This window comes from Callorhinus ursinus, unplaced genomic scaffold (assembly GCF_003265705.2).
Source record: "Callorhinus ursinus isolate GAN/ISIS: 27379988/994484 unplaced genomic scaffold, GSC_fseal_2.0 scaffold5, whole genome shotgun sequence".
Taxonomy (NCBI): Eukaryota; Metazoa; Chordata; class Mammalia; order Carnivora; family Otariidae; genus Callorhinus; species Callorhinus ursinus.
Window position 1 is genome coordinate 49,869,737 of NW_027397067.1, and position 17,420 is coordinate 49,887,156.

At 44.8% G+C, this 17,420-nt stretch overlaps 1 protein-coding gene across 1 annotated transcript in view; it reads right to left on the reverse strand.

Moving 5' to 3' along the window:
• Positions 1–8,560: 8,560 nt before the first annotated feature.
• The window catches only part of DPYS (dihydropyrimidinase), a 70,560-nt gene continuing 61,700 nt past the window's right edge, over positions 8,561–17,420 (reverse strand). The window contains exons 9-10 of the mRNA XM_025871502.2: positions 10,209–10,339; positions 8,561–8,963 (exon numbers count right to left, since the gene is read on the reverse strand). Coding sequence (XP_025727287.1) covers positions 10,223–10,339 — 117 coding nt within the window. The 3' untranslated portion in view covers positions 8,561–8,963; positions 10,209–10,222. The remainder of the gene's footprint in view (positions 8,964–10,208; positions 10,340–17,420) is intronic.

Genomic DNA, 17,420 nt, shown 5'->3' on the forward strand with positions numbered 1-17,420 from the left:
AGGACAGAGAAGGGTGGCTGAGGCAGAAGATGGAGAAGATTGAGAAGGGCTTGCAGGAGCTGCAGAGGGATCTTTGATTGCCGTCCTCCTTCTCTGTTCTTAAACACCTTGCCACTGCCACGGTTCTTCCCACACTGTACTGGAGCCGCTGATTTGCCTGCCTGTCTAGGCTCAGGGACTTCATCTTTATGTCCTGGTACCTAGCTCAGTGCCTGGTACCTGTCACCGAGAAACACCAAAGCTTTCTGCAGCAAGGGGACTGAGAGCATTCTCTCCTATAACTCAAGCCACAGGGTAGAGCTTTGGACCACGTGCCCAGAGGCTGGTGTTCAGTCTGCCTTTCCTGTCACTGTTGAGCGTGGCCTTGATCTCTTCCTCATTCTCCCTACTTGAAGAAAAGACCTGCCTGAGCTCCTTTCCAGTGAGGTTTAACAAAGCGAAACTTAGCAAGGATCTTAAGGCTCCTTGTTTCTTAAGTTAGTTAGGGAATTAATTAATGCAATGTCATCGAAGTCAAAGGAAATGTAAGTTTCAACCAGAGAATATTTGTGTCGACTAATAGAGGGTGAGTGGGCTGTCTTGGGACGTGGTGACTGGTGAACATCGGGACCAGTCCAGTTGTGGTGGGTGGGTCCAAGACTGGGAAGTTTTGAGGAGTGAATTGACAGGGAGGTAAATATGGGCTCCTCTTCCAAACTGGGCTGGGAAGGAAGGACAAGTAGAATCAAAATAATTTGAGTCAAAAATAGGGTCAAGAAATCTCTTTAGGGTAGGAGAAACTTAAGCATAGTTATAGGCAAAAGGGAAGGCACCAATAATAGTACTTGCCGCATTTACTGCATGTCTATCATGTGCTAGACACAGATATTTTCATTAAGCCGCCGCTAATCCAGTGAGGGAGACAAAATGCTTCCAGCATTTATCGTTGATGACGCTGTGGCACAGCGGTTGAATGACTTGCCCAATCCTGCCCTGTGGATGACGGGATGGTCAGAGACTGTGCCAGGTGAGTGGGGAGAAGGGGAGCACGGGTGAGAGAAGAAAGCGGGCATCGTTGGTGAGAAGGGCCCACTGATTCACCAGCTTCAGAAGTTCAGTGATTATCCTAGACTGGACTGCAGTTTTGTGATCATTAGGCCGGAAGTGATTTTCTAATGCCGAAACAAGACTCCTGTTCACTTGGTATCTAAGCAGAATCATCAGAGCTATGGCATCTGCCCGAAATGTCATCTGAGGGAGAGGAGAGAATGAATTCAGACCATAGGAGAAGAATATAGTTACTTTATGCCTGTACCCTACCAAGCCCGGCTCATTCATAAAGGGGTGATTTCATATGCCTGGAGTCTAGCACATTGCCTGGCACAAAGTAAAAGCGACCATTTGCCTCTGAGGAGACAAGTGAGTGATGTGCTAAGTATAGGAGGGTGCAGTTACATCACAGGGAAGGGCCCAGAGCCTTCTGCCTGTCAGACGCGTTGCCAGAGCTTCACACCCACCATGTCACATAGCAAAATGTATTTAGTTCTCTATACCCACTTAATTTCAGAAAAGATGTGAAGAAATGCTCTCACTTCATCCCCACCTCATTGCTTGGATGTCAGGAGTTTCAATACTTGTATTTCCAGATCACAAAACTGAGGCATAATCAGGGGCCCAGTACTTTGGGTTATCTTGAGGAATTGGAGATTTGAGGTCTTTTTACATGGGTCATATCTATAGGGTTCGGATGCTACTGCTCAGAAACTGGGGTCTCTACATCAGCGAACTGGCCTCTACATTTTGTTAGGGCAGTGAGTTGAGAGCGGGCCACAGTGGAGCTGTTGAATCTCAGGAATCTCATAATTGCCTGTAGGGTTCATTCCTCTCAGGTGACTGACCAGCGATAGAGCCCAGGAAATAAGTTCCTTGATAATTATCATGCCCCGAGCTGACTTCTACGGAATACCTCCCGGGGGCTGCCACTGTGCTAAGTGATTGCTCTACATTATCCCTTTTCATCCTGAGGTGGACACTGTGATGATTTCAACTTAAAAGTAAGGAAACCGAAACTCTTCCCGTTTGGAGGGGATCTGCAAATTGAAATCTTGGACCCTGCTTTCTCCTCTAGATGTCCAGCAGCCTCTTTGATCTTTCCCCTTGGATTGCTCACAAGCATCTCCAATAAACCATGCCCAAACCCCAGCCTCTGATCTGCCACTCAGATCCGTCAGGGTCGCATTTCTGCTGAAGACTTTGCAAAGGCTCCCGTGGCTCGTAGGATGAACAGCTGTCCTGGTTCCCGCCTCCCTTTCTTCTCTGTCCTCTCTGTCTCTGTCTGTCTGTCTCGCCCTCTCTCTCCCACCAGATGTTCCAGCCTTTGTTCCCTTACTCCGACTTGCAGGTCCTTGCCCTCCCCACCCCCAGGCCCACACCCTGTTCTCTGCAGGAAGACATTTCCTGCCGGATTTGCCTGGTTATATCCTACTTTAGGTCCCAGCTCATCCGTCACCTTCTCTGGGAAGCCCTGCCTGGCCATTCTCCAAATCATCAGGTCTTTTCCCTCAGGTTCTCATTTCACTGTATACCTCTTCTTTGTAGCACTTGGAACAGTGACAGATTTAGGCTGGTTTGGGATTGTTTGATCCATGTCTGTTTTTTGCGGGAGGGCAGGGGCCATATGTGCTTTTGCTCACAATTTTATCTCTGGTGCCAATATCTGGCACATGATGAATACTCAATAAATGTTAGTTGCCCAAGGGCATGAGCCAGGAGTGGAACCTAGGGCAAGATAGCCTGTGGGGCTCTCTTTGCTCATCTCTCTTCTGTGGGGCTAGAAGATCTTTCTGGCTTTAAATCTCTATGATGCTTTCATTTCCTGCCCGAGTGAAGTTTAAGTCTGATCTGTGTTTGAATGTAATGAAGATTTTGTCCTGCAAACAGCCCTCTCTCTTTCTATTCTTTTTTTTATTTTTTATTTTATTTTTAAGATTTTATCCATTTATTTGAGAAAGAGGGCGAGAGCACGCGCGAGAGAAGCAGAGGGAGAGGGAGAAGCAAGCTCCCCGCTGAGCAGGGAGCCCCATGCTGGGGCTTCCATCTCAGGACCCTGGGATCAGGACCTGAGCTGAAGGCAGCTGCTTAACGCACTGAGCCACACAGGTGCTCTTCTCTCTTTCTATTCTGATACAAGTTTTGAGGCATAAACACCCAGAGTTTAAGTTTGGTTTTTGTGAAAATAAAATTTCGAAACATTTATGACTTCGGAAGAATGAATTGCAGAAATGTATTTCATGTATTGTTGACATCTCATTCCCTAATAATTAACTCAAATAATAAATTTTATGAGACCGAAAGACGTATGTTTAGTTGGCTCATGAGAAAATTTGAAAACAGCAAGGTTTATTTCTCAAGTGGTTTCATAAATTACTGAAGCAAGAGCATGTGCTTCCCTGCCCCTCAGCGGCTAATAATGTAAATCGCTTTTCAATCAGAGAGCCAACGAAAGTAAATAGGAAGATAACAGTCCATCGATCACTGTGGAATTTTCTTTTGTACAAGGGTTTGTTTTGTCTTTCAGTTTTAGTTCTGGGACTGTGCTGTTGAGCAACAATGGCCATGAAGTGTGACTCAGAGGAGACCGTAGGCTCCTCAAATGGCATTAGACGGCTTTATTCCACCTTGATGTAGAGCAACAAAGCAGTTAAGTTCAAAGACATAACAGTAGCTAACGTTGATTGGGGATTTACTTTGTGTTCAGTCTAGTGTTAAGTGCTTATGCCTTACCCCAGCACTGTCTTAGGTGGTTCAGAAACTGTTTACCGAGAAGACTTAATACACCTTGGAAACCCCCTTCCAGGTCATCCCGTGACATATCTAGGGTCTGAGAAGTTATAATTAATGTGCCTCAGTTTCACCATGTATAAAATGGGGGCAACCACAATCCCCTTCTCGGAGGATGGTGTGAACTAATACTTATAAAGTATGTCGGGCTCTAATAGGTAGGATCTTAATGATTGTTAGCTGCCATGACTTTATCTGGCTTTAATGAAATTCAGGCAACTGTACATCATCCAGGAGTGGGTTCTTTTGAAAATCTTGACTAAGGAATACACCATCACGGTCAAGTGGAGTCAAGTGGGCTGGGATTCACATCCTGAGTCACCCGCTGACCAGCTGAATGCCTTTGGGTAATTATTTAACTTCTCTGAGGCTTTGTTGTCTCATCTGTTCAATCAGGATGATCATGATAGCATCTACCTCATAGGACCGCAGGGGGAATGAAATGGCAGTGTCTGTACAGAGCTTAGCACTGGGCCAGACACCTAATAAGGGCCGAAGAAGTGTTAAGAATCTACTGAGCACATTTATAGGTTTCAATACAGAAAAAGCCAAAGGTCCTGTATTCTTGTGGAGACTACATCCTATTTTCAGGCAAAAAGCAGTCTTTAAAAAGCCCTGTTGATGCTTCCCTACTCCAGCAGCTTGTTATGTAACCCTCGTGGGTCCGTGCAGAGCCTCAAGGGCAGCCCCAGGGGTGAGCTCACCTGCGCTTTTGTTGTACTGTTTTCCTTCCTAAAACCTACTTCTCTCTCTCTCTCTGGCAGACGTAAGTGCCTTCAAAAAACAGGATTTAAAAATCTTTGTTCTTTAGAAAGCCTTTCCAAATTTGGACATTTCCCCCTAAATCCCCTTAGCTGTGATACATTAATTTCCACTCACTCAGCCCATTGTAAAGGTCTACGCTGCGTAAATCATTGTGCTGGTGTTGTCCGAGGCACAAGCTCTTAAGAAATTGTCCCAGTCCTCAAGGAGCTTACAATTACAATTTGCAGTTGCAAATATTTGGCACAATACCTGTAACATAATTATTTTATCATATTAGATTTTCATGCAGACTGAAATAAAACATAGGCAAATATATGTCAAAATTCCCCCCGACAGGCTAGAGGGGCAGTCCTGACCCCCGAACACGAATAATAATTTGCTGTAGTGTGAATTTTCCTTCGTGAATTATTTCTCTCCTCCTCCTTTGTCATCACCACCGCTTTCTTCTTTTATTCCTAAGATGAATTCACGGAGCACCTCACTGTGCCACTCACTGTGCCTTTGGGGAACAGAGGTAGCCCACACAGAGGGGTTTCGTTTAGGGTTCGATAAACAGTAGGTGTTTAATAAATGATAGATCCATTGCTTTTTTTTTTTTTTTACCTTGTCTACAGATATTCTGCAAAAAGAAGGAAAGGGAGAGAGTGGGTTTGACAAAAAGAAATCTAATTACTCTATTTGCGCCTTCAGGGGGCTCCAGAGCAGGTAGCTGGAAAAGAAGGTAAGGAGGAGAGAAGTGGGTGTCAGGGAAGGGCACGGGGCAGAGGGCGAATCTGACCTCCAGTGGCGGAGAGCCGGAAGCTCTACACATATCCTCTCAATTCATAGTCTCAATTAACCCCTGCAAAGGAGGTATTAATTATTCCCACCTTACCAACAGAGAAACTGAGGCTCAGGAAGGTCAAGGGTCTCAGTCAAGTGGTACAGATCCAGCTTTTGTGGCTTTAAGGCCTGCGACGGGCCCATGATCCTTCCCCTACAGGATGCCACCTTCTGTCCAGTGGGCGGGCGGAGGCGAGAGCGAACGTTGGGACAAGAGGGTAGAGAGCTGTAGCTGCAGGAGCTGACCTCCGGACCCGCTGGACCTGCAGGGGGCGCTTGAGAGCCAGTCTCCACCCACCCCCGTGTTTCAGCTTGTGTCAGCCCGTTCCCACTGCTCACAGGGCACCTCTTGGGAGCTCCCATGCTGTGGACCTCTGAGCCCTCTGCGGACCCATGCTGTGTTCTCACCGCACCCCGCTCTCATTATGCCTTCTAGGCTAGGCCTCCATGCTCCTGAGGCCGCGGAAGGGGCCGGCACCACCAAGCCCGGGGAGCTTCCTTCCCCACGGAGAGAGCAGAGTCAAGACTGGGGCAATCTCTGGGTGGCATGTCTTTTAGCAATTCGCCACATGGCACAGTAATGCGAGCTACTTGTGCAGACCATGCAGGATGGGCTTCCCAACCCTCCCAGCAGCCTCGGGTGTTAGGTTAATACTACTACCAGTCTCATCTTATAAATGAAGACACTGAGGCTTAGTTAGATCAATGAACCTTCACAGCGAAAGGGAGCCTCATTAGCATAACTTTCCACTTAGAGAACAATTTGCCAGAATCTAAGTCAGGGGAGAATGCGCACACTCGCGGACCCCCCAGCCACACTCTTCTGCTCTGCAGCCACATCCCCTGGAGTTCTCATGCGTCACAGGAGAGACCTGTACGGAAATGCTTACAGCAGCATCGTGGGTGATAGAGCAAGACGATGGAAACAACCTAAATGCCCATCAACAGGAAAGTCAATAGATTGTGGTGTGCTCACACAGTGGAATGTTATGTGGCAATAAAATGGAATGAGAATTAGTACTGATCAAGGGGCACCTGGGTGGCTCAGTTGGTTAGGCGACTGCCTTCGGCTCCGGTCATTATCTCTGGGTCCTGGGATCGAGCCCCACATCGGGCTCCCTGCTCCATGGGAAGCCTGCTTCTCCCTTTCCCACTCCCCCTGCTTGTGTTCCCTCTCTAGCTGTCTCTCTCTCTGTCAAATAAATAAATAAAATCTTAAAAAAAAATTAGTACTGATCAAAACAAACAACTTCCAAACACCTTGACTGCAAAAAAAGCAGGAATCAAAACCATATGCACTAAAAAACAAACAAAAAAAACCCCCAAGGCATACTATATAATGTTTCTATAACATTTCACCACATACAACACAATGCTTAGACATCTGCGCATGCGTAGCAAGGGTATAAAAGATGCGCATGGGAATAAAACACCAGACTCAGACAGAACCCTGGTTCCTGTGGGGGAGGGAGGGGACTGGGAATGGAGAAGAAAACAGGGCACTTCGATTGTGTTGGTGACGTTGTATTTCTTACATGGGATGATAGATATATAGGTGTGGTTATGTTCATTTTTTTGCTTTTTGTATGTTTTAATCAACTCATATTTTGATTTTAAAAATTACTAAAGACCTCACAGTTAGTAAACAGAAGTTTAGAGCACACACTTTTTTGGCTTTCCAGTACATCATACTGACGACTGAAGGAAGCAAGCAACGGAAGGTGAAAATGAAGGAATGCTACTCATTCCATCTGTTCTTTGCACAGACCTTGAAAATGCAATCGTTTAGTGATAAAGGGATCTCATTTTGTATACCGGAGGCAATCCTGAAAAACATGGTATTAAATATTAATAGCTTGAATCCCATTTTCCTATGGCTTTATATTGTTATTTAGAATTAGGTTTCTACAAAAATATTCATGACAAGCCTAATACAAAGGAGTCCCCATATCCGTTTCAAATGACTTTGTTGACACAGAATCCTATAGCTATTTCATTCTCCAGAATGGATCTGTCCAACAGATAAGGAATCCTCACTCTGCATTTAAAGTACCTTTACATTCACATACTCCACCAATTTCGTCCCTGTTTTGTTCAGAGTTCTCACTCATTTCATCCCTATCAATTTAGGAACTTAGCGGGAACTCCTTTGCTTCCTCCTTTATTTTAAAATTAATAAAGATGCATTGAATGCCCATCAATTCCCAGGCACTCTGCTAGATGCTGGGAAAATGACAGTGACCCAGACGGGCCCTGCCCTGAAGGAGCATTCAGTATCCTGGAGGAGACAGACTCCTAAAGCAGTGATTATAGCACAGTAAGACAGGTGCTGTGATGGTGCGTAGGCAGGACCCTGGTAAAGAGGAACACGACCTAACATGACCTCCCATGTTGGATCTGGGAAAACCTCTGAGAAGGGCTGATATTTAAGCCAAATGCCGAAGGATGAGTGGGAACTGGCTTTTCAGTAAGAAAGCAATTTAATGATTTCTTTTCAGAGGTTTCAGGCATTTTACTGCGGAGTTTCTATTGTCAACCAAAGCAGGGGAGAATACTAACAAAATATTTTAAGATATCTCTTACCTGACAAAAAAGACCTGTAAGCCTTCTTTAAGTGTAGTTCATGTCCTTTTTTCTGTGTGTCCAGAACAAATTATAATTGAGTCAACTGGATTCCTATCACTCTTTGTCAAAGGTGCAGGTGCACTCCTGAGCTAAGAGAGTAAGTCAGGGGCAGATGTATCTGCAATGAGAGCATAATTGCCCTGATTTTCCCCATGTTTTAAAAATTCCTCTTGACTTAGTTACCTAGGAGAAGAAATAGAAGCTCAGCTTCTCTGCATACACAGAAGGATCACAGGACAGATCCGGAAGCACAGGAGAGGGAAGGTACCACTGTAGCATCTTTTGGCCATGCTGATTCTCTTTAATTCCCCCAAATCCTGCACTCATCTATGTGCTTGGATAATTTGCCTGGACTTAATCTAAGGTTGAGTATCCAGTTTAATTACATGAGGTTTGCTCAGGGACCCGCTTTCCAGGAGTTGCTGAAACAGATGTCAATAGGAAATTATGCTTTTGAATCAAACCCAGCCTCCCAGAGTCCCAATCCTACAAGTTAGAAGAAGATACAAATAACCCAGAAAACAGGATATAAAATGAAGATCTAAATGTTTATTAATTATAGTTGCATGTAAAATCACAGAGTTCGCTGTTTTTAAACAAATGTAGCCATTAAAAAATCCTTCAACAAGAAAGTGATTTTTAAAATTTCCAAGTAAGAAATCCAGGACAAGTGAAGATGACATTTTAAAGTATCTTCAGTGAATTTTCACATCGACTTCCCATCACAATAATATTCATTTATGTCTTCAATCTTACACAACAACAAAGTCACAGTAAGAAAAACAGCAATTGCTTCTGAAAGGAAATCAAAGAGGCCTGGCGTGATTATTTTTTCAAAAGGATCTTGGGGGGTTGAAATAAGGCCTGCTTCTCCATGGGCTGACAACGCTTCACAGTGATGGGAACAGCAGAATCCTTTTCTCTGATTTTACCTTTGAACAGAATAAAAGGAACTCAGTGTAACATTCTCCCTCACAAAGAGATGCAGAACTCAAGCCTAACCCCCAAGAAATGCTATAATCAAAGAAAACACTAATCCTGCTCCTATAAATTCTGTTAATAGCATGTTGCAGCATTCGATAGATTGTCTCCCTTTTGCTAATCTTCCTCTGAATTTTTAACACAATCTTCCTGGATTGGAAAAATAACTCCAATAGGAAGGAAATGACAAAAAAACAAAAAACAAAAAAACAAGACTTGAAACTTTTGGCTGTAGAGCATTGTTAAAGACAACATTCCATAATAAAAAGAAGACAGCACAGTCACAGCACCTCATTATTCAAGTCACGGGGTTTAGGGAAGCATCGGTTGTCTTAATGTGAAAATGTACAACTTCTAAGCGGTTATGTATAAAACTAGTCCTTTAGCAGTGTCCCTAATTAACACAAACACCTACCTCTGTTCATTATTTAGAGTTTAGTGAAATTGCAAACTGGCAAAACATGTAGATTTAATGAATTCAGTGGTGTTGGCAAAGCCACTCCCAAATAGACATCTGACAGGGCAGGACCAGAAAATAAATGAAAAAAAAAAAGGGAGGGAGGAAGGGAGGATGATAATAGACGCTTGAAAAAAGAAAGATCTGGATGTCAAAAGACAAAACTGAGGAAGTACTGAAATATTTTTTCAATATCATTCCAAAAATTAAGTGTACAATAAAATACATCAAATCCTATCAAATAATTTTCCTGAAAAATTATACCCCCCAAAGCAACACTTGATTATTTTTTCATTCATTCTAAGTTCTAGAACATAGTTGCATTTACAATACGAAGATTTGTTTTCTCAGATAAAGCCCTAATTGAATAGTTTATAAATTCTGACCACGAAATTATAATCTGTCTTAAGACATGTCATATTTCCTCAGTAACAGGTCCCTCTGTATGCTACTGGCCTACTTGCCTCTTGCTCATATTTGATACTTCAAGGCTTTGCTGAATGTTTCCTAACAGCTCAGAGAATGAAACTCTGACTAGACCAAGGCCTTCTTCCATCTGGAGGCTCATCAAGTGTTCTGCGTCAAGAGGTCTTTTATCAGTCTCCCCTTAGCTAACCTGCCCTGGAGACTTACGAAGCCTTTGACCTTGGCCTTGGACTCTTCAAATGCTTACGAAGACAGAGAAGCTGATTTCATAGGTTGTCATGCAGGAATACTTTCTTTGCGCACCGTCCCTTACCCACAGCACCCAGCTCAGGGGTGGGCCTGTTTCCTGATCCCCGCTGTGGAGTCTTCTTTTGTCTCTCTAGATCTTACTGTGATGACTACTCCCTTGTAGGGTTCACGCTCCACGGGAATAGGCATGCAAGTCTGAAACAGAGCAGTTCATGTTCATTGACTTCCGTAATTCAGAGGGTAATGCAGCTCCTTTGATGAAGTGTGAGAGCAAAAAAAACGAATCTTGCAAATTTACATATCACGTGCTTCCCACCCCTTGCCCTTTCACAGAAATTCCAGGCCACCTCAGGGACCTGTGCTGTGCCCCACTCTTTGCTGTGTCTGACAAAGGCCTAGGGAGCACTCTCGAGCGGTTGTTCTTTTCACTGAAACTTACACTGAAGCCTCTGCTACATCCTCACGCCCTTCTCGTTCTATTACCACCTTGCAGTCCTCCCGACCTACTACCCTCCCCTTTAGTTTCCATCTGAGATGTCTGTGTTCCTAGACTGCTTTGTGGTACCTTTCCCAAGACTCGGAGCATGATTTTCAGATTCTAGCCACCTGTGTGGGGGTTTTCTCATTTTCTCACCTGCTCCTGCGTGTCATCAGCCAACCACACAATTTCACATCTCTCACTACACCTCTCGGGTGGCCGGTTGAGCAGCGGACTCCCCTGTCCCCCCCGCCACTGGATTCCGCTTGAGTTAATTCAGGGCTTGCTCAGAGTTTAGAAATCTGGATTTTATAAACAAAGGAATTCACAAGAAGTAACTAAAGCATACTGTTTGTAAACATGGATACACATTCACTGACAAGTCAAGACGCAGCAAGACAGTGATTACGGGCCTGGGCTCTGACACCAGACTGGGCACGTTTACTTATCACAGTGTTTCCGTTGCCTCAATTTACATGGGGAGTCATAACAGCACCTACTTTATGGGGTGGTTGTGAGAGGCTGACAAATAAGTAAATCATTTAGAATAATGCCTAGCATAGAAGAAGCTCTTAATAAATATGTGTGTACACATAAATATGTACACACACACACACACACACAAATAACATTTGTCTTGTTCTGACCACACAAAGGAATATATTGTAGTGATCAACAATGTGGGCTTTGGCATACGATGCTCTAGTTGTAGGACGCTGGCAAGCTAACAGAGCCCCCCGAGTCTACTCACTCGTCTAGGAAACAGAGGGAATAAAAGCCATCTCCCAGATACAAAGCATTTCCTTCCTTCATTCAATATTTATTGAACACAGACCGCCCCAGGTATTTTGCCAGGCACAGAGGACAAAACAAAGAACAACACAGAGACTGTCCCTTCTGCTCTGAGATTTGAAGTACAGCGTCTGGTGCAGGCTGAGCGCATAGCGTCTGGTGCAGGCTGAGCGCATAGTGCCTGGGAGGAGCCCTGCCCTCCCCTGCTCAGCAGCCCAGGTCTCCGTCCACTTTCTGTGTCTGGTTAGATGATTTGCTGGACTTGCATTTTGGCTCACTGTTGACTCTGTCCCTCTCTTCACCCTGGATGCTGTTGTCATCTTGAGGAACATCCATACCGGGAAACAGAGGACCCGCTTCCTATTTCTGCCACCCAGCCCCTCGACTTTGGGGTTACCTGAAGCCAACCACCCCTGAAAATTTAAACCCTCTTAATACCCCACTCTTTGACCACATCTTCCCCTTCAAGGAGGTCTTCCTGTTTTCTCCTCCCCTGGTTTACTTTCCAAGCCAGACTGTCTGATCTATCACTTACGCCCAGGGTGACCATAGAATCGATCCACACTGGGACACGTCTGAGGCTGTAAAGGGAACTTAAACATAATTAACAGGCGTCATCAGAACCGGCTAAGAAAGCCAGGATTCACTTCCCTGAGTTGCCTACAATCTGAAGGGTCTTGCCTTTCTCTCTTCCTTTCAGCAATGACACTCGGCCAAACCTGTGGTGTATTTCCGATCAATCTCCCGTGACCTAAATGGGCAGATCTTTGTGTCACCTGACATGCTACATGTCCCTCATCAGCTCCACCCTGTCTCCCTCTTCATCCAACAGTTCCTTTGAAACTTCACGGCTTGTGGTTTTCAGCTCTTACTTTTTCCTCTCCTGGACTCCTTTGTGGGAGCTGGTGGCTACCACTGATGGGGGCAGGGCTGACACGCCGGGGAACTGCCCTCCTCAGTCAGGGGCAGGCTGAGGATCCTTCCCCGACCCCTGCTGCAGCCTCGGCGGGGGTGGGGGGTGGGAAGCACGTGACTCAAATCAGGTGACCAGTGTCCTTCCCAGGTCCTCCTGCCAGGGCTATGCGCTTGCCCATGCCGGCATTACCACCCTCCTTTGGGCCTAAATATCGCAGATTCCTCTTCTGTAACTCAGCCCGGACAATCATCAGTCCAGGAAGCTTTAACCTCCCCTGACACGTCCTCTATCCTGCTCACCAGTTTTCTGTAACCATTTGTTTACCTGTCCCTCTCTTCCAGCAGATTCGGGGCTGGGGTACTTGCTCTGTTTTTCCATAACAAATACTCAATACACAGTTGATCACGTTCTACCAAGGGTGTGATGGGCAGGAGATCCCCTTCGGAGCTTTGTTTCCTCTTTGGGTGGGTTGTTCTAGCCCGGGCTGAAGCTCCGTTTCCCCTCACACTCCGTTGTTGGGCTTCACCGTTTCTCTGGTCTCAGGGCCGCGCCTCTCTGGCCGGCTGCCAGCCGTGGGCAGGTCTCAGCTCAGCTGGTCGTCTAAGAACCACTTTCTGGCTGCACTCGGAGCCTGGCTGGTCACTCTGGTCACAGTGGCCACCATGTATCTCTGGCCTCGCTGGCCAGGTCTGATCTGCACACAGTCCCACCCTGACCTGCCTCTGAGGCTCTGGGGAGGCAGGGCCCGATTTCCCGCCAGAACCACTCCTGCCCGCACCGCCACCTCAGAAACAAACCAACCCTCTCTGAGGAGGCTTTTCTGCTCCACACTTGACAGTCTTCCCCTTTGATAGATGCCTGGACAGCAATCAGAGACAATTTAAGTTCTGGTCCCAAGCCTCCCAGTACTTTTCACCTCTCTTACCCTTAGAGGTGGGTTACCTAAACTCTTTAATGCTAGACCCACATCTTGTTCATCTTTGTACTGTCTCCTGCCCCTGGCATTGCACTCGGTGTTTATTTCAGAACCTCAGTAGATGTTCACGGGGACAAAGCAAAAAGGTGACAGTACACATTCTACAAACTCTCAAGCCGTCACTGCGTCATTCAGAAGCTGAGTGGCACATTCGTTTTCTGAGTAGACCTAACCTACAACTCTTGTGACTTCTCTCCGGGGACAATGACAAGTCTCCATCTGAAGTGTGAAGTGCTCAGTCCTGACACGACCCCCAGCATGTGGGGAGACCAGGGCACCATGCTCATGAGCTATCCCATGCGGCTGGGTCCGAAATAAAGTGGGCTTCGTTCCCTAGTATCCCCGATGAGTACAGTGATTAACGTCGACTCAATCCTGAGTGTCCCGGCTAAACCCATACTTAATTCTTAAAGGACATTTATGGAAGAGCAAGAGCAAGAAGCAGATGGCTCTGGGTTGAACAAAGAGAGAGGTCTCTTCTCTGCCTGCCTTCTCTTCTCCATGTTCTCCTGGTTTTCTTCCTACCTCGCTGTCAGCTTTCTCAGGCTCCTTTGCCGGCTGCCCCAGAGCTCCATCTCAAGCCCCCTTTCTTCTCTGCCTACAGTCTCCTTGGTAGCCTCGGACTTAGGGTTTCAAATTTACATGCCACAATTCCCAAATTTTAGGTTCAGCTCTGATCTCTCCCAATCTCCAGACTCCTTTATTCCAGTGGCTAATTGACCTCATCACAGGGAGATGTAATGAGTGTCTCCAGCAGACCCGGAACTTAAGCACCACAAACTGTAGGTGAAACGGAAGTAGGATTTAAGGTCTCTGAGACCAAACACTGCTGTCATATTTATGCCCGCATCCCCAGGACCTTGGATAGTGCCTGGTGCTCAAGACATATTTGTTAAATGAAAGATTTCTTAACTGTAGGACTTCTTAGAACTTTTTATATGATACTGGGCAACAGAATCACCCGAGAATGACATTATCTACAGTCATTTGACAGCTTTCTCAAGGTGCACCTCAAGGGACCAGTGTCCTGACTGAGAACACACTCTCAGAAGGCTCAGCTGGGTTGGGTCGTCTTTCCGTCTCTGTACAGGCGGGTAAAAATTCGATGATCTCACCCACCAGCAGTTCTTTCCATCTTGATGATATCACAATCCTACAAAATGGTTTGAGGATAAAACCGTGTGAGAGGGTATCCTAAGTCACATACAGAACACAGAGGGCATCTTGTCTGGTAGGTTGCCGGTGGTTTTCACTGGCAGATGAAAGTTCAGTTTAGGTTTACAGCATTTAATGATGATATTGTCATTGTGATGAGTTAGTTGAAAGACAAAGATAAGAATTATATCACACTATGCAGTGCAATAGATAAATATTAATTACAATCATCATTACACCTGCATCACTGCAGAAATGCTTTTTGGTTAGCTGATCAGGGGAAACTAGAAGTTTTAAGCTGATGGAAAAACGTAACTGTATTGTTTGCCGAGAGTGGAGTGCTAGGATGCTACCTTTTCTGAGACTAGGAAGACCGAAAGAGAAGAATCTGGGGCTGCAAAGGAGGTTCTAATACCAACCCACCCATGGACGCTAAGAAGCTAAAATATCAATAAAGACAACAGAACTTCTAGATTCCAAACAACAGACACTGGCCCAGCACTGAACAGTCCAAATGAGCAGCCAATGAAATCCATGCCTGTCTGGTGAACTCAGGCTCTCAGCACACACTGAACTGAACTCTTCAGGGACAGTGAATCCCCAGCACATGAGCAACCCCTAGGTTCAATGGAGGTGACCTAGAAAAGGGAAAACTTGCATTTTGGTAATAGTTTACAATCCACCAAATGTTTCCATTTACCCTTCGACACATCTGCACATTTCTCAAGGACAGTGTGACAAAGCTGGGCCCTCTCATTTCAGGGATGGTTTCTCCAGTAAGTCTGCCAGTCTGAGAGTAGATGAACCCCGTGTGCAGGAGGGGAGGTTGGTGGGGTGACCTCCTGAGCATGGGGGCAGGTGGCCATGTGTGTGAGTGGGGATTAGATGTTGTGATGAGTATGCTGCAGCACAAGAGGGTAAAAGGATTGGCTTGGAAGGTCGGAAAACCTGGATCTGAGTCCTGAAGCTGCCACTGAGTTACTATGTGACCTCCCTAAGCCTTGATTTCTTACTTTATGAGATTGGGAAACCGCTACTTGCCTCAGAAGGTTGTGGTAAGGATTAAGCTGGGCCGGGCACACAATTGGTTATCAATAAATATTTACTGAGTGAATGCTGAATGGTTAGATAAAGCCCAAAGGGAGAGCATTTAGAGAGTCCCTGTATACAGTGGTATGCCAAGCAGCTCTGCCTTCCCTTTTCTTACCACCCCAAAAGCCCTGATTTATAGCACTTGCCTATTTCTGGGGTGTCAGTCCTGCCACCGGCTGATTTCAAGCTACCAAAGTGACCTCACTGAATGAGGAGTTGGGAGGAGGTGCACACGAGTGTCTCTCAGGAGCTGCAATGAGCTGACTCCAACAGAGGTCTCACCTTTTAGAATTCTTAGCCATCAGTCTGAGGAAATTGGGATATATAGCAGTTACCGACATCTCTTAAATTATTTTCTCTGAGCTACCACATTGGGAAAGACATTGACAAACTGTTACCTCAGAAATGGAGAACACTCATTTCAAGGACCAGATCAGCCATCCTTTCAATTTTATCTTATCTAAAAGGCAAATTATGCTTATTGTTGCAAAGCTTTAAAAGTTTTAAAAGCTTTGGCAGCCGCGCTCTGAAACCATGCCTTGCTCCACGAAGCTATTCCTGTTTCTCTCTAAAATGCAATGTGACCCTGATTTCCCAGAATAGATTGGGTTGCTTAATACTGGAAGAAAAAAAAAGAGAGAGAGAGAAAAAGAGATGACTTAAAGAACTGGTGAAAATTATAAGTCTAAACACAAAAATTCTAGAAAAAATAATCCATTTGAGTTTCAAGAGCTATATTTTTGGGGGTAAAGAATTAACAGTGTGTAAGTCGATTTTGTTTTTTCAATATGCTCCTGAATATGTAAGTTGCTGTTACTTTTTTTTTCTCCTTCCTTCACGCCCCCAAACTCTCCCTTAAGTGACTCTTTTATAAAAAATTGAAATATATATTTTATTAGGTTATATTTATCAAATAGTTTGATGCCTCATCTTATGATTTAGATTTTTTTCTCTTAAGGATTAGTTGCTTAAATGTTAAAATAAATGAAGTGACAATTCCCTAAAGCTGTCACATTGGATAAAAATGTTTCTTTCCTTTGAAATTCCTCACTATATCTCATAACAGTGATAGGTGCATGGCATGATGATGGTAAGTTTTATTAAGTAATAAAATCATGGACAAGAATCAGGCTCACAGACAACTCCACTATTTGGGATGAGTCAGGGGGCAATATTCTGGGTAAATTGATTTAAATTTCTTCCTATGACCTCTGAAACTACAGTCTTTGCTCTTTCCATGTGTAGTTTGTTTATTTGTCAAATTCCTACTAGTACCAAGCACTGGGCATGAAAATATAAGATGCTGTCCTCAAGAAACCAACATTCCAGCCAGATCAGCCAAGTTCTGGAGCAAGTGATGTGTTTCCACCATCTGTTCTTCTGGAGTCCAGAATGGTAAGTGATTAATTTTCTTGGGTTGGATAACAAGTGAACAGGAGAAATGGTATAGGCTGTCTTTGCTTGCCTTCAAACTCTTATCCCCACTCATAAACTGGTATTTTTCTGGAGCAGGTTTCTTACTGCTTATCCCAGGGAGTTATTTAATCTTGCGGAGACTCAGCTTTCTATTCTGTAAGATGAGGAAGATAATATCTACCATATGGCTTGTGATGCAGATTAAGTAAAATAATGAATATAAACTACCTGGTACAGTGCCTGGCAGATAGTAAGTGCTCAGAACAACACATGACAATAATGATAACAACTATCACTTATTGTTATTGCAAAAAACAGTAATGCACTTGAATGCCTTAAAAGTTGGTCATGTCAGAAGAAAATACTAGGAAACTAACTCACAAAATTGATAGTGAACTCTTGAAAAAGGAAGTTGACATGAATTTTGCCCACAAAACATAAAATGATCATT